The sequence below is a fragment of the Harpegnathos saltator genome, unplaced genomic scaffold, assembly GCF_003227715.2.
Source record: "Harpegnathos saltator strain DR-91 unplaced genomic scaffold, Hsal_v8.6 scaffold6, whole genome shotgun sequence".
Taxonomy (NCBI): Eukaryota; Metazoa; Arthropoda; class Insecta; order Hymenoptera; family Formicidae; genus Harpegnathos; species Harpegnathos saltator.
The window spans coordinates 4,634-26,502 of NW_020230426.1; the positions used below are offsets into that span (position 1 = coordinate 4,634).

The 21,869-nt window shown below is 44.3% G+C and overlaps 1 protein-coding gene and 1 long non-coding RNA gene across 2 annotated transcripts; both read right to left on the reverse strand.

Annotated features, from left to right (window-relative positions):
* Positions 1-253: 253 nt before the first annotated feature.
* On the reverse strand, positions 254-1,231 carry LOC105185973 (DNA-directed RNA polymerases I, II, and III subunit RPABC2). The gene is made up of 3 exons (XM_011145869.3): positions 1,062-1,231; positions 554-706; positions 254-479 (listed from the first exon to the last, which is right to left on the reverse strand). Exons 1-3 carry the CDS (start codon positions 1,088-1,090, stop codon positions 269-271), a joined length of 393 nt encoding a protein of 130 aa, XP_011144171.2. The 5' UTR covers positions 1,091-1,231; the 3' UTR covers positions 254-268.
* A 1,890-nt stretch (positions 1,232-3,121) lies between these two features.
* LOC112589771 (uncharacterized) lies at positions 3,122-21,822 on the reverse strand. Its single transcript, XR_003113772.1, has 4 exons — positions 21,640-21,822; positions 13,920-14,182; positions 4,503-4,783; positions 3,122-4,086 (listed from the first exon to the last, which is right to left on the reverse strand). It is a non-coding gene; the product is annotated as an uncharacterized LOC112589771 (long non-coding RNA).
* Positions 21,823-21,869: the final 47 nt, after the last annotated feature.

Here is a 21,869-nt window from a genome sequence, read left to right on the forward strand (position 1 = left end):
TACAATGCATATGCATGTCTATGTTCATATGTTTATATTCAGTTTCTACGCGTCAAAATATACAAAATAGGTGAGTTTAAGCAAAATCCAAGGTGTTGTCAGACTTCTAAATAATTACCATAGTTTTACTTCATTTAACTTACCAAATATATGGAATGATATATTTTCATATATATATATATGTATATATATATATATATATATATAAAAGATAACATAAAGGAACTTTATTCAAAATATATATTAAATTATAAAGTACACACTAAGATCAATGATCTATTATGATTAATTCATCAATGCCCCAATCTTCATAGCTGTTGTCAGGCAGGTAACGGCGTATAACTATGGGAATTTTCCTTTGCTTCAATTCTTTCATGGCAATTTGTAATGGATCTGTTTCTCCTTCCAGTTCTACCATTACAGGAGCACACATGGCTATCTGTAGTGCTCTTGTTCCTAAAACTCTAGCCCTTTCATATCTGTAATAAAAATCTTTTATTGTATCTAATATTCTTTTGTACTTTCATATTATATAGAAGTTATGTATATATACTTTGTCATATATCTTGTAGTTATTCTGGTTGATCTTTCCACACCACCAGTAGCTTCAGTAGGATTCAATAATTCGATATTCTCACCTTCATCTTCCTGAGGTTCCAACTCAATGTTATCTTCGTCATCTACATCATCGAAGTCATCCGCGACGCTACAAAAGACCATGAATTGCATGAGATCATATTAATTTTTGCATTCTTTAGATATTTAATATTTTCTATTGCTTTTAATCTTTTACGAACGCGTGTTTGTGGACAGCACTCAAATATTTTAACTGTAAATTAAAAGAAACAATAATTATAACAACAAAACTATTAAAACTTGTGTAAAAGTTGACTTTATTATTATATTATTATTATTGATATTACTGTTTCTGTTTATAATTTTGTTATATTTGGGTTGCTGTCCGCAAAGATGCATCCGAAAAAGGTTAATGAAAAAGAAAAAGGATAGAAATTTAAAGAAATATAGCAGCAGTTATTGGAATAGCGAACTATATTACTTACTCATCTCCGTCAAAATCTTCATCAGCCATTGTTCGGAATTGTGCAAGCACCAAACCGACATTCCAATTTACTGTTGAGACATGTGAAACGGCACAACACCGTTCCACGGCGTCTCTTTCTGCCCTGCCTCGTGCCTTCTCACTCGGGCCCGCTATATCTCGCGCAAGGTACCGCCAGAGAGAAATCTGAGAGCGGCTACCGGGCCGATTACGCTGGGACGCTTTTTCCGCCGAATTCTGTTGCGCCCCCTGAGAAAATGTGTGCACACTACATCCGTCCTGACGGTAACAGCAAAGCGTGCACGGTTCTTGTTCACTCTACTTCCTTAAGGAAAATAGTAAGTTAGAAAAGTACAGACGATCAATGGCTGCGTTCAGTAGAACAAAATGATCAGTGAGCGCTTAGTGATTATTGTCTGTGATTGGAGCATTCTTTTAGATTCTTCATAGACCCAGAAGTATTTACCAATCAAGAGCGAGAATCACTAAGCGCTCACTGATCACTTTGGTCTGTTGAACGCAACCAATCGCTCTCGTCTTTGTCTCACCACCGATGAGCGAGCGCGCGGCAGGAGGGGGCACGAAGCGAGTCAGCGGCAAATTTTATCGCTAAGCTAGAATTTCTCCCGTCTGGCCCCTTCACCTTTCAATCTTTCACGTAACGCACTACCCACAATTCAGGAAGAAATATTTGAGACCGCGCAACTTCTAACAATGATACAAAATGACGTTAATGGGGGTGGCCATTTTTATAATTTTTATATTCAATTTTATAATTTTCATATTCAATTATGAACATGCACATGCACATATGTTGTAAATGTTAATATGCAATAATTATTATATTTTAATTATTATTAATATTAAATAATTTGATTAACGCTTATAATTTAAATAATGTCAATAATTTGAGATACTCATCTTCTCGCAAGGGAATTGACATATCCATCTGATTTCGAAAAGATTTCTTTGTTTGAGAGTTTTACGAGTCAGCGTGTAAATTTATGAATTGCTTGTAATGAATTGTTAAGTGTTTGCAGGAGAAAAATGAACAGTTTAAAAGAAATAGAATGAACAAGAACCGTGCACGCTTTGCCGTTATCGTCAGGACGGGCATAGTGTGCACACATTTTCTCAGGGGGCGCGTCGGAAAAAGCGTCCCGGCGTAACCGACCCGGTGGCTGCTCTCAAGTTTCCTCTGCACATATACATACATACACACACACATACACAAAACATAACTTTTTGCATCGATCAAATGTATGTTGAAGAAAAGAGATTTATCAAATGTATAGTTTTATTGTGAAAATTGAATTACATAGATATTTATTTCATTTAACGTCACCGATTCACCGTTACCGTTACGATCCTGATCGGAAATCGGTTGAGACCAATCTTTGTCAAACTCGACTTTAATTAAGTACGTATGATTATATACAAAGAGCAAATGCGAAGAATATTATGTTACATATATATAACAATCGGAAACGCACATTTGTAATCAGTACTGCGAGTAGTTTTTAACACAGAAATAGAGCCAGAGCACAGACTTTTGCATAACGCATAATACACAACGCATAAGAGAATCAACCAATCAGAGTTCTTCATTTCTGTCCTGAGGAGGGAAATGAAGGAAACTAATTGGTTTATTCTCTTATGTGTTATATATTGTGTTATGCAAAAACCTGTGCTCTTGCCCATAACCTAACACATGCATACGAAATATCCTAGAAAGGACAAAGACTTTCCTCAGTAAACACTAACCAATGGCTGCGTTCAGTAGAACCAAATGATCAGTGAGCGCTTAGTGATTATTGTCTGTGATTGGAGCATTCTTTTAGATTCTTCATAGATCCAGAAGTATTTACCAATCAAGAGCGAGAATCACTAAGCGCTCACTGATCACTTTGTTCTACTGAACGCAGTCAATGTATAGGAAAAGAGCACAGGCTTTTGCATACACGTAATACATAACGCATAAGAGAATAAACCAATTAGATTTCTTCATTTCCTTCCTCAGGACAGAAATGAAGAACTCTGATTGGTTGATTCTCTTATGCGTTGTGTATTATGCGTTATGCAGAAGTCTGTGCTCTGGCCCATAATCTCCAAAATGTAAGTATAGTAAATGTTATATATATATACATATATATATATATATATAATAGTTACATTGTCGAATGTTATTTCTATTAGCATCGTTGACTTTAATATCAATATTATCGACAAATTGTTTGCATATCGCATAATAATATCAATTGGTAATTGTTAGTTCAAAGGGCTCTAAATGTTGACAGCAAAAATCGAGGGATAAGAAGAGGATGTCAAAAATTGTCGACATAATTAGCGACTCGACCTGCTCGTGTGAGAAAGAAGAGAGTCGAAGAAGAGATGTTTAGGGTACGAAGTTTAAGAATACACGAAGGGGTCATAGGCGGAACGCGAGGACGGGGCGGAGAGGGTGAAACTCGGTGAAAGTAGTGGACGGACGAACGTGGCGAGGGTGAAAGCGCTATCGGCCGTGAATAATGCGCGGTGGCGTCCGCACATCGTTGCGTCTCTCGTGCGTGCATGCTCGTGCGTTCGATTCGGCCTCGGCTGGATGGATTGATAAAGATTAAAGGTAAAGGGAGGTGGCAGGGTCCAGGGGTGTTTTGGAGTTAGGCGACAGAAGTCAGCCAGCGAGACGAAGCGGCCAGGCGAGTGCGCGTGGGGGATGATGTCACATAGGGGTTTCCCCCTTGCTGCTCTGCTTCTCCACCTTCTCTTCCACCTCCTCCCCACCGCCAGTCTAGCGTAAATACATACAGATGCAGGCCGGATTGATGCATTGACCGAACGCAATGACGTAGGTACGCGACATGACGCGATGGACTTTCCTTCTGCGCGCGTCTGTTCACACACCGATGATTCGAGCGATTTTCTCCGACGTTATCATTCAGCCACTTAAAACGGTTCCCTCGTGTACCTGAGTATATTCGGGATGCGTTTCTCTGGCCAGGATAAATATATTTACTGCGTCACAGCTTGAAAACAAAAAAGAGTCAGATATATTAATCAATTGATATAATTATAGTATATTATTTCTTCTATCATATATAAAAATTTCTTCACACATTCGATAAATTGTAAAATGTTTCACCCGAAGATACCCGAAGATACAATTGTTCTTCAACGTCGTTAAAGAACATTTGACAATGCTCAACGACTCTCTTGTGGTATTTTAACGCGAATGTTGTTTCTCGACTAGAGCGAATTTCCTGCAGAAGAAAGGATGAAGGTTTCTGGGAGCGCGCACGCCCATCGAGAAGACATTCTACGCCAATGCGCCCGAAGCTCGGCTCGGTATGACTCACGCGATCTCTCTCGCAGCCTCCCCTGCACGGTCCCGTATCGTAGTCATGCACAATGGAGAATAGCAAACGCAGTAAAGGTAACTCACGTTCGCCAGGGCCGGGGCCAGAGTAATACGGTCCGAGTTTCCCTCCTGTTTCTGAAGTACCCGCGGGCCACGTGGCACGATTTTCACCCCGCCGTCGAGCTGTATCCTTGCAGTAGCGATCGTGGAAACGATCTCGTCGTCGTGAAATATATATTACGTCGTTTCTCTCTTTCTCCCCGCGATCGGACTTTGCACGTAGACTCGACCGCTTCGTTGTGGCGTTTCCGTCTCTTATCGCGATTTCTCTTCCAGGGACACTCGTATCCAGACACAGATCCTATCTGAAAGCCGTTTTACAAAACTACAGCAGTTGTAATATCGGAGGGTGACTCGGGCGTATGCGTTAGCGGCGCTGTGGCCGTCTACTTCTTACAAGAGATCGTTAGGAATAAATTTACGATACCATATTTGTATCTCGAAAGAGACAAAAAAGCGATAACCAATTTATTTCTTCGGCCCTCGGTTGTAGAAATCTCAAAACACGTAAATCGCCTTCAAAGTCGGAACATTTCCTCAATCGTAAATTTCGCTCATCGATTACTGAGGTATCAATTAATCTGTAAAGAACTGTAAAGCGAAAGTCTCGTATTCTTTTTGTTGCTAGAAGTGTTGCCCGACCAGTCAAGTATATTTGTATATCTTAATTTAGCGTGCGACTTGTTTATTTTACAAACGATAAGAATGCACGTTTATTTTTTACGATAGAGAAGAAATGAATTGCATGGGATAAATAAGGCGAGATCGTCGTTTCTGCGCTGCTGCTGCTGCTGCGGCGAGACTTTGGGAAACGTGCGACGGGAGAACAGAATCGTAAACGACCAATTTATACGGCGAGCGCCTCGGCGAGGATCCTCAATTAAACAATTACACTTAAATTGAGTGGAATTCCCACCGCGGTGCCCGCATGTTCGTTAACGATCATTCGTGCGCACCTACGAGCTGTTAAGGTAATAATACACAGGCGCAGGGAGCTAAATAACCTTTGATCAGGTACACGTGGACCCACATGCGACGAAATTTATGAATCATGAGATGAGCGATCTGCCGAAATTGAGATCGACGATAAATTCACGATTATGGTGGCTGCGTTTGTACGAACGAAAAGCCGCTCCCAGCCGCGGCAATTCCTGCGGGAATGTACGACCATGCGAAGCACGGTTGAGATAAGCGTTTACTTTCGTGGAAGCGTGTCTAAATTTCTCTTTCCGTTCGCGATACGATACCGCGGCGGCGAAATAATGCGGAAGATCGAGAAATAAGAATACACACCTCTTGTAACCATACACATATTTCAATCTAATTCACCCAAAAATAAAAGTAATTTCAAAACAAGCGGAATCATTTAAATTTTAGAAGATTTTATTCTTATATATGGCCTCTAAGATTAAGAGGAAAATATTATAAATACATTATTCTTAAAGTTAGAGGGATTATATGTTATATGTATAATGCAAATCTTATCGATTTTAATATAAATTTTTCCTTATACACAGATTACTTAATCTTTTCTCAAGAGGATTATTATTTATTCTTACTGTACTTTATTCTTATTGGTTGTACTAGTTAATTTAAAAAAATTATAATATATAGCGAAGAATAATATATATATATATATATATATATATATATATATATATATATGTATTTCTGGCTACTTCTGGCTAGGTAGTTCTACAATAAGTAGACACGAATGAGATAAGATCATCATAACAAGTAAATTTTCAGTCAGTTCTGTTATGGACTTCATAGCTACAAAGATGTTCATCATAATCAATTGTATGAAACATAGTTAAAAGAAAGAATGTATTATTCAGCTTCTTGCAATAGATTATAAACTATATTTGACCAAATACGGGTAAATTATTTTTGTTATATGCTACAGCAACACGCATACCGTTTTTAAAAAGCGTTCTAAATATTCTGACCCATGAGCATATGGTTATTTTTTTATTTATGAAGGTAGAGCATGACTGAACAAAAGAAGCCGACATTCAAATCAATATATTCCTCTTCATACAAGAGGAAAATTAATCGATATAAGAGGAAAACAGTCAGAATAATATCTAATAAACTTTACGATGAATAATTCACTTAACCCGTAACTGCTGTGAAGCCATTTTAAGTTAACGCGCACACTGTTCACCGGTCAAATTGACCGGTAGGAAACGGAATTGATGAATATCTTGACAAATAACACGACCATACAACTGCGCGTATATCAGTCGACTGACATTCAGAATGTAAGAAAATACACTGACGGATGAATACGCAACTAGAAAATTAACCGCGTTATTTAAATTTCAAATAGTGCAATGGTCAAATTGACCGGGGAACAGCAGTTACGGGTTAAATCACTTTATCGAAAGAGGAATCCTCTTTCTGTAAAAGGCTTCGCTTAGAATATGAGACTATGGGAAAAATCACTTTACAAGATAGAACACTTTTTTTGGGGTGATTAAATCTGAGCAATGGACGTATCAATGAATGCTTAGTCACCGATCGTGTCATCACCTCCTTTTTTTTCCAGAACAGTTTCCGGAGCCTACGAAGAGAGCTGGAAATCACCGATAACGCCCGCATCATCTGTCGACGATTCTATCGCTGCAGCATCTACACACCACCGAGGAATGTACCTTCCACATCCGCTTCATGGTTCCGGCGTGCCGATAGTCGTGTAACGAGACGTACGCGCACGACGTACGCGCGAGTGGAAGAACGCGGAAAGCGGAGGAGGGAACGGAGGGAAAATCGGGGAGGAACGAAGACGAAATACATGCGGACATGTACAGAACTCGGCACGTCGGTGTTTAAATGCGAGAAAGTGGAAGGCTGCAAGGGGGAGAGAAGCAAAGGGAGAGAGAAAGAGCGAAATCGGCCGCCCATTGTGCTCAGGTGTGAGGCGTGTGCGCAGGGGTAGGATTCACCTAGGGGTGACCAGGGGGATCAGAAAGGGGAGGTAGGCAGAGCGCGGTAAGATGGGGGTAGATTTGCACACGCGGCACGAGCCGCTCCAACAAAGGGATGGAACAGATTGGAAGCCATTCATTCACTCGCTCGCCCTGTCTTTTTCCCCTGTATTTGACCGGGAGAGCATCGACCATCCTCCGCTCTCACTCCACCCCTCCCGCGCGAGCGAACGCACGCGCGCGTGCGAGCGAGCGAGCGAGCGAGCGAGCGAGCGACCAAGTCGCCGAGTTTAACTCAGGATCACCCTCCTGCGGTACAGGTACAGTCAATCGCGTCACTAATTCGAAGTTTCATTAGGGAGTCTTTGTGCCACGGCGACGTAACGCACGTCGAATGCAGCGAGCGATAAAGTGTCTCACGGTTGGGTGCGAGCACCCGTGGAGTTTCAACCCTATCGCGGTGTTTTCCAGAAAAGAAGCTATCACGTCATTATGATTTCAGTGATTAACTGACAATAACGTTGCACGATGTTGAGCATGACGATTCGTATTTGCATCTTCTTTTCAGCAAGAGTCTGCGAGAGAGATCCTCGACCGCCGTCTCTTCGCAAGTTGAGGTGATAATACCTAGCCGGGGATGCACCTAGCCGGCGCATCGACGCGATTCCTCAGTTACTACTCAGCCCTCGCCATTCCGCGACTCGGGATTCAATAACGGCGAACGTGTGAGTACTAAAAGCCTTTTAACGTGACCGACTGTACGTGGGGTACCTTCTCAGTCAGGGTGAAGACCCCCGCAGCCACCCTCGAGCCACGTTTCGTGCACCGTGCCAGTAGTTATACGTGCGCAGATTCGTATGTACTCATGTGCTCCGAAAAGAACGAGAGATAGAGAGAGGGGGGAGGGGGAGAAAGAGAAAGAAAATGACGATGGGAGAGAAAGAGAAAGAGAGAGGCGGCGAAGAGGAACGACGAAAGAGAGGCTCGGAGGGGTAGGTTATGTTCTTTCCGCCTGCGTGCCCCTCTATTCAAGTTATTGCATTACTGGCTTAGCTTTGCTACCCCACAGCCGCTCCGTGCGCGCGTACCTCGGCCCGACACGGCCACCCCATCATCCACATCCAATATCCATCGGTACCGTGGCTGCATTTCGCAGTGCACACCTTCCCAGAATGCATAACCGCTGAATCCCTTTAAATTCCACCTCTTACAACGCCGGCGTATACCTGTGTATGGACTTTCACGGGTCAAAGGCCGACGTTCACTGCGAACGAGCAGGCGGTTACTCGCGATATTAAATTCGCGGGGATAGCGTGCCGCTAAGAGCGATAAACGAGTCGTCGAGCACGAGGAATTTTTCGAGTTTACAATGTTTACGGACTCCGCGGCGCCTCTTCACCGAGATGGCGACTGATCGCCCGAAGGACTGATCGCCGGAAGGACTGATCGCCGGAAGGACGATCGATTCTTCACCTCCTTCAACGCTGCTGATTTCGATCGAACCTTGAAAAATCGCGGGCTTAATTCACACTCGCGCTTAAAAAAATCTCTCTCTCTCTCTCTCTCTCTCTCTCTCTCTCTCTCTCTCGACGACACGTCGCGACGTTCGCGCTATAATACGCGCGCGTGTTCGCGTCTCGTTATCTGGAACATGTCAGATGAGTTGCGCAGCGCGAGAGCCGTACCCTCGCGCCACGATAAATCCTCGGTGTTGATTGAAACCAGAAGAAAGGACACTGGCGCGCATCGCAGAAATTGCGGTGCGTCCGCCGGCACCGTCAAATCCACGTAATTACACCGATCTCGTTAATATGGCGGACGAAAATCCGCCAATAGTGCGTAATTAACGACGGTGACGCAGCGTCGCGGTTGATACGCTTAGAACGGTACGTCGATTTAGCCATACGTATCAACGAAGCTATTAATATTATCCTGCATTCCGTTTAAATATAGCCCGCTCTCCAAGTTAGATAAAGAAATAAGAATTTATCGCCTATTTGCGCGCTTTCGCGCGGTCGTTTGTGAATGAAAAAACGAAAGTCTCAGCAGACAGTATATGTGTGTGTGTGTGTGCGCGCGTGCTCTTGCGTGTGTAGAATCTTTCTCTTGAATCATTCGGTTCAATCCCGGAGAGAGTTTATACAACCGCTCTCCACAATGACGCACTTGTTATTATGGCAAACTCATCGCGATCATTCCGCAAACAACGCGCGTGAGTACAATCATCGCGCGAGCGTCGCGCCGGCGGAATCGAAATTTATCGCGACACGCGCGCCCACGATTCGTCACGTATTAACGGAGGACCTATCCCGCGATGCCTGTCGCCCGCGATAAAACACGCCCTACGTCCACGATTCGTACGACGCGCCGAACGACAGATTTATGGCTATCGGCTCGCGTACACGTGCGGCTCTTTTCAATTAATTCAAACTGGATTACGTCCCGCGCCGGCGCGGCGTTGCATAATTTCGCGGTAACACGTCAATCCCGTAATTTCGCGGGACAAACGCCCCGGGACCCTGTTCCCCCCTCCCTTCCCCCCATCTCTACCGGGTCTGTTCTTCGACCGAGCTGGAAAGTTATTGTAAGAAGTGAAAATGGGGAGAATTATCGAAATAAAAAATAGTCCGGAGTTAGCTGGCGTTCGCGCGTGAGCCGAAGGCCGCATTTGCCGAAAGATCAAATAGACCAAGATCGCATAGCAGAAGTCACTCTAACTACTCTCAACTATCTCAACCTAGTAGTAATGACGCACATTCCCGAAGACCATTATTATCGTCTGATAGCCGCTACTGTCTCCGAACCGCCACATGTGATACTCCGGCGGAATAACATGAAGACCTTTCCGCTCGAATGACTCAAAGTTAATCTTCGTCCTCCGCGGGGAAGGGTACCAGACACCAATGTTTCTTCCGCAGAGAGAAAGAGAGAAAGAGAAAGAGAGAGAGCACCGTTGTGGGAACGACGGTCGCATAATGTTCGGCGGATATATCGATGACTCACGTGCGCGATCTCGTGCCGGCACGTTTTTGCAGAATCGTTTTCCTAGGGGAGAGCAGGCGGGCGAGCGGGCGGAGAGAGATGGGGAGTTTCACGGATGCGTGGTACTTCGATTCGTGCGTACCTCGTCAAGTTCTCGAAAGCTTGCTGGAGGGATCAGGAGAGCGGTGGCCATGCTGCCCCTGGCTGTTGCCATATGGCAGATATCGCTGTTCCGCAGCGGTCTCTATGCAAATCGATAGGTACATTTTTTGCAAGGGGTCATTCCTTACGAATAAGTCTACCTTTGCCTCCATCCCGATTAACAGAGATGCCATTGTTTAAAGCAGTCTTACAGACGAGGGTAGCGCACGGCTATTATTAAGGATGAAATTGCATACGGAAGGCTGTTTTCAAGACTATTTTTTCAAGAACTTTTTTAACAACGGTAAGATCAATGGACTTGAAATTTTCACAGGATATTCATTAATGTTCAAAGTATAAAATAAATCTTTTTGAATCACAAGAACCGATCCAATTTGTAATTATAAGTAAAAATGCAGTCATTCGTTTGCGAGCTCTATGTTTGCTGCCGATATAATTCCGGGCCTCTACTCTGAAACCAAAAAACGAGAAAGATTTTTCAAATATACGGTTGCCATTATAGCCTGTAGCAAAATAAAGGCAGCGAAGCCAAGTTCGGAAAAATAATGAATGTGCAAAAAAAATATCGAAAATGAAATTTTTTTCAACTTGTAATCATGTTTAAAAAAAATGAATAAAATAAAATATAACTGTGTTCGACGTAGGAGCGAAAACTACATGTCTACTGTATATTGTGTAAAAATTTCAAATTATTCGGTTCAGTAGTTTTTGCGTGATCGTGTCGACAGTTTAAGAAAATGGTGTTTCCAGATAAACGCATTTAAAGTTTTATGTGTACTTTCCATATAAATAATAACAAATTTATTTTATACTTTGAACATTAATGTAATACGCTGAAAATTTCAAGTCCATTGATCCTATCGTTTCGTTACGAAAAAAAATCATAAAAATATCCTTGAAAACGGCCTATTCCGCATTCCGTAATTCTTTCCTTAAAAGCCTTTTCGCACAAAATGCTATAGTCATAAATACGCGCCGCAATCTTAATCTGAATAATCAGTCGGGATATCCTTCAGGTTTGTATACTCTAGAGGAAGATAGAAAATTAAACTGTAAGCAGAAGTAACTGGGACTTGAATTGGTCGAAATCAAATACAAAGGATTATTCAAAATTCAAGTGGAAGATATTAATGGAGCCATGTATGAAATCTGATACTATCAAACACTACTAAACACGAATGAGATAACAAATAAAGGAACTAACTTGGTGCAATATATAGCGCAAGAAGAAAAAGTTGTATTAATGGAATTCGATATAGCTACAATCAGATAGTAGCCTCAACATGCACAATCCAGCGCATACTTATTTCACTCGAACATTTGTCGATAAGCAGAATTTTCGAGGTACAATGAGCAAACGTAGAAGCAATACCCGAATCGTTACAACGTTACCTTCGACAGCAAAAAATCACGCGACTGAGATATCTCGCGTCATCGCGAGAGTTTATCTCTCTTTCGGAAGAAACGTCATCACGCATGGATGGCGGAAAAAAAGAAGATTGCGCAAATGAGAATAACGGGAACACAATGTTTACGTTAAAATTTAGGAATTCATAATGATGTAACATCTCTATCAAATTGCTTATAAAATGTAAGATAAAATATTGATGTCCAACATAAAGCTTTTGTGTATGTTCACAATTCTATATTATTTTAACGCACATCTCAAAGAGTCGATTCCTTATATTGGACGAGTGCAAAAGTTCTGATGGGTTTCTCAGAAATGTCATAACTGATCCAGTTTTGTGACCGAACTTACAAATATGTAGTTGCAATATGTAGATACAATATACCAAAGACGATAGAAAACAATGGTGATTACTTGGTAGAATGAATAAGTCGTTTTTAATCAAATTACTTAGTCCAATTTCTATCGTGAAATTCATCGAAACTTTTACCCAATATTTAGTCCTATATATTAACAATGTGTTAACAAAATAATAACTTGGACAATTTTGTTGCATGGTAGATTGTGCGATACATCACACGATCACACGTGCGGTATATCACACGAAAGCAGATATCAAACTCTCTAAGTCCAGTCAGTTATGCCCACACACGACCGAGGCTAACCATTAGATATAATGCACTTCTATCTCTTTCTCTCTCTCTTTCCACTCTCTCACCCTCCTTCCTCGTTCTGCCGGGGTCAAGCGGCAAATATTTGTTACGATCGAGAAAACGCGTCTGCAAGTTCAGATTTCTGTTTGCCTTCCGAATGTCGTCATGAAGTGAAATATTGACTTTGACTGCCGTTTATTTTTATAGTCACACACTTCGCCGTAATGAGTAATGTAGCGCGTAATCTAAACCCTTAGCCGATAAAGGAATACGCAGGAAACCTGGGTGACCTGGGTCTACGTATTCCTTGACACGTCCCACGTTATTTGTATGATAAAGCTGCGGTGATTAACGACGATCTTCAGCTTCAGTTTATCATCGATTGCTGAAAGACCCGATTGTCTCTTACTCATATTATTGATGAAGTATCATTTCGAAGCCTCGATTTTCACCGAGTGGCGCTGAACCTCTGACACGTTCCGACATTCTAAAGTTTCAGAATTGAAGAGAGGCTTTTCCGACGTTCCCCAAATTTGCAACATCGAATCTTGTGTTTCAGATACAGCAAGCACATATAAGAAGTAATATTTGATATTTCCAACTTAATTTCGAGATGCACCTGATTCTGAAACAACCACTATCTCGAGAAGATTAAAAAACTTTAAAGGAGAAAAGAGTCATATACAGAAACGTACAGCGTTCAAAAAAACGTCAGCAAAGGACGAATAAGGATATCACGCTGATGGTACGAGAGAAGAAGAGAAGGAGAATTAGAGGGGGGAGCACATGTTGGAAACGCGGCACACATGTTGGCGGCATGCAGTTGTTAAGAGGTCAAGTTTTTGTCCACCTTTAGCTAGCTCTCAAGCGAAGCTAGCTTTCTGTTGCCTGTCGACCAGGTCACACAAACTTCATAGGGGCCATTTGCCTCAACAGACTTCGAAGCTTAATGTGAAATTTACGCGCCTAGGTGACCGGAAACGAGCAAGGCTAAACTCATAAGACACGCTGAAATTCAAGACGTAAAGAATACAAAGTAGATAAAGCTTCTCTCCGAGAGATTACGTCTATCGAACGATGGTCAAAGGATATTTTCTCGTAATCCCGTAATCGATATACTTTTAACAGGTATACCGATGCGAAAATAGATGTAGAAGCCGAAACTGGGGAAGAAGGCAAAACAAATGCAAAACAGCTGCTACTTCATCAGTAGAATCAACAATCCGCTATTGGAGACTAAATCAGTAGCAGATTCTAACAAAAGAAAGAAGCGATATATTCAATAAAATCAATTCGAAATTCATACCTTAATAATCTCAAAGTGTCTAGTTTCTTTCTATGCTGGAAAGCAAATGAGACGGGAGAGAGGTGAATGACCACTCGTATGTATGTGTGACTATTCTACATCCGTCTAAGAGACGTCAGAGTCGGATACTTTCGGCCGAGGATTCTTCCACAGAAATTCGACCGGGAGAAAGACATCTCACGAAGCATCGAATTTTTTCTCATGAATCATTGATTTCTCTCTTCGCTGTCGGTGAGTATTGGCCGCTGAGACAATCGCCCAGACTGAAAAAAAGAAGAAATAGTGAGCAAGGTGGAAGAACAAAGTCGAATGATCGGTAACACAAAGGGGAGCTCGCGTTATCAGAGGGGAACAGCGTGTGCGATACTTTATGTGCACAGTCGTGCCATACAAAGTATCCGCGGTAGAATGTATTTTCCAAGGACTTTAAACCGCGGAGCGGAGCGCATCGCGGAGCAATTTATCTTTGCGTGCAAACACGGGGAGGTTGTCATACCTATGGACGCTGATTCACGCGATCATTGTCTCATCTCGCAGAGAAAAGCCAGATAGAGCGAGAGCGAACGAGCAAGAGAGGAGGGAGCGAAGGCGGAAAGGGGAGGGAGAGAAGGAGAAGAGAGGTGCCGCAGAATCGACGGGCAGCGGGACGGAGACGAAGGTAGACGGACAATATACGAGGGGGAGGTGGATGAAGGCGAAGGAGCGACGAAGAGCAACGATATGGAGAGAGGAAAAGAAGTACGCAGGAACTCGCCTCGGCTACGGCCGAAGATAAAGAAACACAGTTGCGAATCACGCTGCGGTGGCGCCTAATGGGCGGCAACAAAAAGGGACACAGAGTGGCCACCACGGCACCGACCAGGGGGAATTCCCCTCCACGTGCGATACCGAATGCTACCGTACCGGGGGGATAACCTTCCCACTTCGCGCCGCTCCTATTTTTCCCCGCCGAGCTCGGTGCGCTTCGAGCGTGTTCGGTGATCTCCGCGTCGCGTCTGGACCACGACGCGCCGAAGATCAAAACAGTGCCGTATCATCCACACGCGAGCCCATGAGGCTGCCATGGTAGCTGATAACTATTAGTGCTATCGGTAGCACCAATATTAGTTACTAATGATAGTGATATCAACTACTATACTAATATCTGTATTATCAGAGTGCTCATCGGTACATAAACTGATTACTTCACTTTAACCGTTACTTTTTGAACTTATCCTTATCATGCAAATGTTGATCAATGTTAGTGATATTTAAGAGTTTGTCCTCCTTTGTATCAGCAATTTTTCTAGCTCTTCGTTTAACATTTAGCATGACCGTCCGATAATCGGGCGGTCTGAAATATTCGAACTGCACGGCGTATCGCAGCTATTAAACTGGTTTCGAGCTAAAACGGAGAAACTAAATTCTTTTGACCTCGGAAACAGTTTTTACTATCGCTACGCTTTCTCCTCCCTCTCTTGATCTCCTCTCTCTCTCTCTCTCTCTCTCTCTCTCTCTCTCTCTCTCTCTCTCTCTCTCTCTCTCTCTCTCTCTCTCTCTCTCTCTCTCTCTCTCTCTCTCTCTCTCTCTCTCTCTCTCTCTCTCTCTCTCTCTCTCTCTCTCTCTCTCTCTCTCTCTCTCTCTCTCTCTCTCTCTCCTCTCTCTCTCTCTCTCTCTCTCTCTCTCTCTCTCTCTCTCTCTCTCTCCTCCCTCTCTTGATCTCCTCTCTCTCTCTCTCTCTCTCTCTCTCTCTCTCTCTCCCTCTCTCTCTCTCTCTCTCTCTCTCTTCTCTCTCTCTCTCTCTCTCTCTCTCTCTCTCTCTCTCTCTCTCTCTCTCTCTCTATCACGGTCACATCTGGTACACACCAACACGCGGGTAAATTTATATTATACGCGATGACCTCTCTCTAGCGGCGTTATCGATCGCATCGCGCTGAAATCGCGTTTAAGTCCAGCCGACCAGTCGGCGTTACTCATCAAGACGCCTCGACGATGACGGGCGTCGTTAACAGAAAGGGGAAGATTAACATCGTACCAAGAAATTCAACACCTCGAGAGCAGCGTGATTAAAGACGAGACGAGTCGAAGAGAAGGAGGAAGAGGAGAAGAAGAGAGAAAGAGGAGAGAGAGCGGGCACGGCGCTATTGGCTCTAATTGCCAGTACTAGCCGAATAGAAGGCGGTTTACTCTCCGCTCCGCTCCGCTCCTCTCTCTCTCTCTCTCTCTCTCTCTCTCTCTCTCCCCCTCTCTCTCTCCTCTCTCTCTCTCCTCTCTCTCTCTCTCTCTCTCTCTCTCTCTCTCTCTCTCTCTCTCTCTCTCTCGTCTTGTCACGGCTCCCGCTAATGTTCGCTGTATCGCGCGATCGCTGCCTCTCTCGACGCCTCTCGTTTAACATACCGACACAAAAAACATAACGCGGGAGGAAGTGTCATACGTTTTCGTTCGTTCGTTCGTTGCCGCCGCAACGACAGGCACGACGGCGGCAACGCGCTTCGTTGATCTTCCGCAGACCATCTCGCCCCGAAGTGATGCCCTCGTGACTACAAATCAGACACGAGTGATCGCGGCGCAATCGCGCAACAACGCGTGCGTAGCGATACAATATTAAAAAATAAAATACGACGCACGCCAGAGGTGAAACATGACGTACGAAGGAATAAAAGAAAATGAAAAGACAGAAAATTAACAAGGCGGTTGTAAACGACTACGCGTGTATCAACGCACAAAAAGACTCGGTCAGAAGAAGAAGAAAAAGTGAACACTGAAGTAGTACCGAGGTGTCCGGGAACAACCAAATCGCTCGGTACCGCAAGCGTACAATTAATTTTTACTTTTACACATGACAAAAAGTTATCTTTTTTTTTTTAATCAGCACGTCACGAAAGAACTTATTGAGAAAGAATTAGGCTGTGCAACTAACCGATTAATTTGTAGCGCATGTTTGCGCGCTCGACAGCGGTTCGGCTCCGATTACGATCATTGGCCCGACGACGCCTGTTGTTTAACCGTTTGCTCTTGTCCGCACAGAGGCACCTCTCTCTCGCTCTCCTTTCTTTCTTCCTTTCTCTCAGACATTGTTCCGAGGCGGTCCTTCGTTTTCATTCAGTAATTCGCAGGCAGCTGCACACTAATAATAGTAGCGGACAGTGCTGCTACACCACGTCGCCGGTCTCTCTGCCTTCAACGTGATGACGCGTACACGATGAGGAGAGCGCGGGCGTGCTCGTGGAAATACGGGAGAAAGAGAGAAGAGCGAAAGGAAGCCGCGAAAGAAGAGAGGCGTCAAGAGGGAAATGGTATCGCCACATTGATTCCGGCCGCTGAATTTGGAAGATCCCGTGACTAAGAAGCGCTCGGTCCGCCAATTGATTAACTGCGTCAACTTGGCCGGCTGATACAGGGCGGTAGTGTGAGTGTGACGAAAGCTCGAGATACACATACCGATCTAGCCTCGACACGTCGGGCAAAAAACTGCGCGCACACATCTTAACCTGAGAGAATATTTCATCGAGAAGAATATTTCAACATCGCGAGATAAAAATAAGGCTGTACGGGAATTATCTCTCGAAGCGCTTGCCGTATAATACCGAGGAGAGTCTCTCCGTTTCTTACACCCGTCGAGCCGTTAATACGAAGACCTGAAACGACAAAAGGAATGAAGCAGAAGGAGAAAAAATTATCCGATCGAGCAAAATGGCGTAAAAATTACCGGTAAAAAGCGCGTTTCCACAATCTGAATATTCCGCGCTGAGATACAAAAGCGCGTTCCTTGCTTTTACTTTGTCGAACGTGGTGTATCTAAACAGAGAAATGGAACGTCGGTAACATTTGTAACTCCAGCTACGTTTTCAAAGAGAAAATAAACGGAAGATTTCAAGAAGCGGCAATATTTGTGGAGAGGCCGATATGTCTACATATTGTATGTTACGGCGTTGAGTAGGAAAACCCCGCTCGTACCGCGAACATATCGCGCACTCCGCAGCGGTGAAAAGTCAAGGGAATTAAATGCAGATAACCACGAGCGCGAACGTTATCGCGCTCGTTGCCCCGTCCTCACCGCGTTTAATTAGCGTTTCGCATTTAACCTCGTTAAACGTGCCATGCGCATTGTGTACGCATTTAGGAAAAATCGATTCTGCATTTTGTAACGCATGCAGGGTGTACTGAAAATTGCGGTACAATCCGAACGGAAGTGGTTTCTCGTGCAAAAATAAATCGAAAATGTACATTCAAATTTTATTCGTATAAAAAGAGGCCTTATTTTTGGGAAAATGAATTTGACAATTTGTTGATCTACACTAGATCTAACTAACACTAATCACTCGGTTGAACGTTGCATCTACACTAGATCTAACTAACACTAATCACTCGGTTGAACGTTGCATCTACACTAGATCTAACACTAATCACTCGGTTGAACGTTGCACCGCTCTTTCTGTATGTTTGTGATTCTTACTGTAAGGTAAACGTCCCAATGGCCGTACACATCCCAGTATCCGACCACTTTGAAAAAAATGTTTACTATTTATTTTAACAATATGAATAAAAGTAATAATTATTGTACAAAAGAACTCCTATATTTGACGATTAATTGGAAAAAAATATACCCAATTTGATACTTTTGTATTAAAATGAAAACTAATTAAACAAGTATGCACCTATAGTTTGGCAAAATAATGGTCAATCGTTGATAAATTTATTAAGAGATAGCATCTGTATTTATATTATTTCCCATTAGCGCATACTAATTTTTTAATTGCAGTCAGGCACTGGGATAAATTATAACATTGGACAACATTGGACCATAACCTATTTCAACTGTCCGGTCACTGATATATTAATGCACTTCATTACTTGTATAAATATTTCATTAATAATAGATATATACATTGGTTTAAGTCATTTTTCCCTACTTAAGGTTATAGGAATCTTAAGTTTTCGAATAAATGCAAATATTTATATCAAAACTATTCTTAATATTATATATTGTATTTTTTGTGACGACTTACGCTTAAACGTCTGGTTACTGGGACATTTACTTTACTAACAGTTTAACTTATGGAGCGTTTCCAATAAATTTTTGAAAGATTTTTTTCCATTCTGTCACGATTTTCGGTACACCCTGTACACGTCGCGGAGCCGAGGGAGAAAATAATTAAATTTAATTTAAACCAAATGCCGCGCCAGCGTAAGCGAAGCGACTAATGTTCTCGTAGCTACTCCTGTCAATTTTAACTTGTGAAAAAATATAGAGCCACGTCAATAATTTTCCATGACAAAGAATGACGCGGTCAAAAGTTGTCAGTAATCTGGCTCTAAAAAACATACGTCGAGAACGTTAAGTACGGTTTGTGATAAAAACCGCCGTGTCAAATGACGAAGAACGCATCTTCTGTTCCATTCTCATTTCCCGTGATAGCTCGCAGGTTAGCTGAAGGTTCCCTCCCTTTCGAGATACGGCACACCATTTTCTTCCTGCTGGGTCGGCCCTCGAGACGGAGGGCCATCGCGTTTTGAAGGAAACGACCGTACCACACGCATCTCCATACTACGCGCGCATCCTTCCACTTGTCAGATAAAGAACGAGGCAACAACGTCCGCGTGCCAGTGAGCCAAAGATACCGTGGTTTCCGGTTAACCAGCGCGTTGCGATAAGGAGCCGCTTTGTCGATACATCCGTGAACAGAGACGTATAAATCCGCTCCCTCTTCTTTCGACCCGGTCATTTTGATCCTACGACCATCATCGCGAGCTATCTGTTTTCGAAATTAGAAACGACGCTTTTGAGAACGATTGCAGAAAAGCGATAGATTACAATCAGGAGCATGAAACGCAACATTACTACAAAGAAGAATATTAACGTCGCATCATCATCTATATATTTCAAGTGAAAAGAATAGGTCCGGTCTGAGATATTCGCATAACAGTACTCGATTATCGTGCGTAAGTTACATCGTACGTAAGTTATATCGTACATTTGAACACCGACAGAAAAAAGAAGACACGTTCTCCTGGCTTGAGAGACGTAGATGCTCTGCTCTCGAGAGCAGACATATCGCTACCGCGTCGCCGGCCGGGAGGGTAAGGAAAGTACAATTACTCGTTCTCGCATCGTCCTCCCGGTGTAAATTGGAGCAGGGCGCGCCCCGACGAGAGCTACGGCCCTGATCTTGATTGCGGCCGACGCACACGCCGACGTGACGCGGCGGGACGCGCGACGCAGGTAGGGGATATGGCGACGGCACGGCACGGACAGACGGATACATAGCACACGCACGAATCGCTCGAGGATAACATCTCGCGGCCCCAGGACGGGCGAGGGCGCGTAGAGAGAGAGAGAAAGAGAGAGAGAGAGAGAGAGAGAGAGAGAGAGAGAGAGACGAGGGGGTGAGAATGCGAGAACGGGGAGGGGAGAAATAGCGGCGGCATCGCCGTGGGTGGAAGAGGTGGCGGCGGAGGAGGACATAGAGGAGAGGTTTCATCGGCCGGTAGTTGCGGATGGTGGGGAGGTAGAACAAGGAGAGGGGGGCGGAGGGGCTCCAGCGTGTGTCCATCGTCGGATACCGGCGCAGCGGGGGAGAGCGATTTCGAAGTCGGAGCGGGAGATTTGACTCCACGCTAGGCGATGGCAGGGCGAAACAGGAGGGACTCCGTCGCGCACGCTCGGGAGAAAGAGAGAAGAAACATGGGGGCGGTGGCTGCTAGGGCTACGTAGCCGCCATCACCATCCGTCCCATCCTATAGTAAACTCCAAAGCAGTCCCCGATCTGTCTCCGTGTGTGTTAGTTAGGGAACCGTGTTTTACCGGTGCTTCTCGCGGCCGCTCTTCAGCGCGAGGCTGCTAGTAACGCACTGAACGTTTCTGCCTTGCCCGCACTGTCTGTCTCTCCGTCTTTGCTATGTCCTGACGCGCCGCGCGTTCATCTCTTCTCGCTCTCTTTCGCTTTTTCCCCGGTTTCTTCCCTCATCCATTCCTCTTGTCCGTCCCTTGTCCATTCTCTGCTCCCTTTTTCCTCAGATAATTTCTGATTATCTCCTGTTATCCGTCTCCTCGCGCTAGTGTTCTTCTTTCCTCTCTCTCTCTCTCTCTCTCTCTTCCTCTCCCTCTCTCTCTCTCTCTCTCTCTCTCTCTCTCTCTCTCTCTCTCTCTCTCTCTCCTTTCTTTCTTTCCTCTGCGGGTGTCTTGACCGAGAAAGCAAAGGTGGTGGAGGAAGAGAAGTGGGAGGAGGAGCGGAAGGAGAAGAGCCAGAAGAGCAAGAAAAAGGAACGTGTATTCTCATTCGAGGTATTCTCGTGGTTAGAGCCGGTGCACCGTCTCGCCTCTCCCTTTCTCTCTCTCTCTCTCTCTCCCTCTCTCTCTCCCTCTCTCTCTCTCCCCCTGTCTATCGCACACTCGACGCTCGCACTGTCTCTCTCCCTCTTGCCCCCTCTTATCACCGTTTCCATGCGTCGTGCGATCGCACGAGATATACACGCGCGCGAGTGCAGTGATTATTTACAAAGAGCGGCGCATTATAGCCGCACGTAACAGCCGATCGCGGCATTTTAACCGTCCACACCGCGTCTCCACGACGGCCACGATAAGCAGTACGAAGAGCAGCGGCGCGACAAAAGCGGGACTGAAGAAACAAGCGAGGAGTAAGGAGAGCCAGAGTGGCGCATCGTACTAATGATCTGTCTTCGACGTGTACGACGACGTTTCTGTCACTCGAACCCGCCTGGGACGACAAGAGTCGCTTACCTGGAAGTCCCAAGGGAGACTCAGCATCACAACCGTCCCGCATAATCCGTGACATCGTCGTCGCTCCTCGCTCATCGCGTCGCGTCGTGCCGCATCGGCTGTGATTCCGCTCTGGACGGGGGAATAAGTGAGGGGAACGGAGCGGAACGGGCGGACTACTGCGGACCACCGCGAGCGCTTTTCGACGACTGGAATTCACCGTCCCGTCTCGTCGCGCTCTCGTCTCCCTC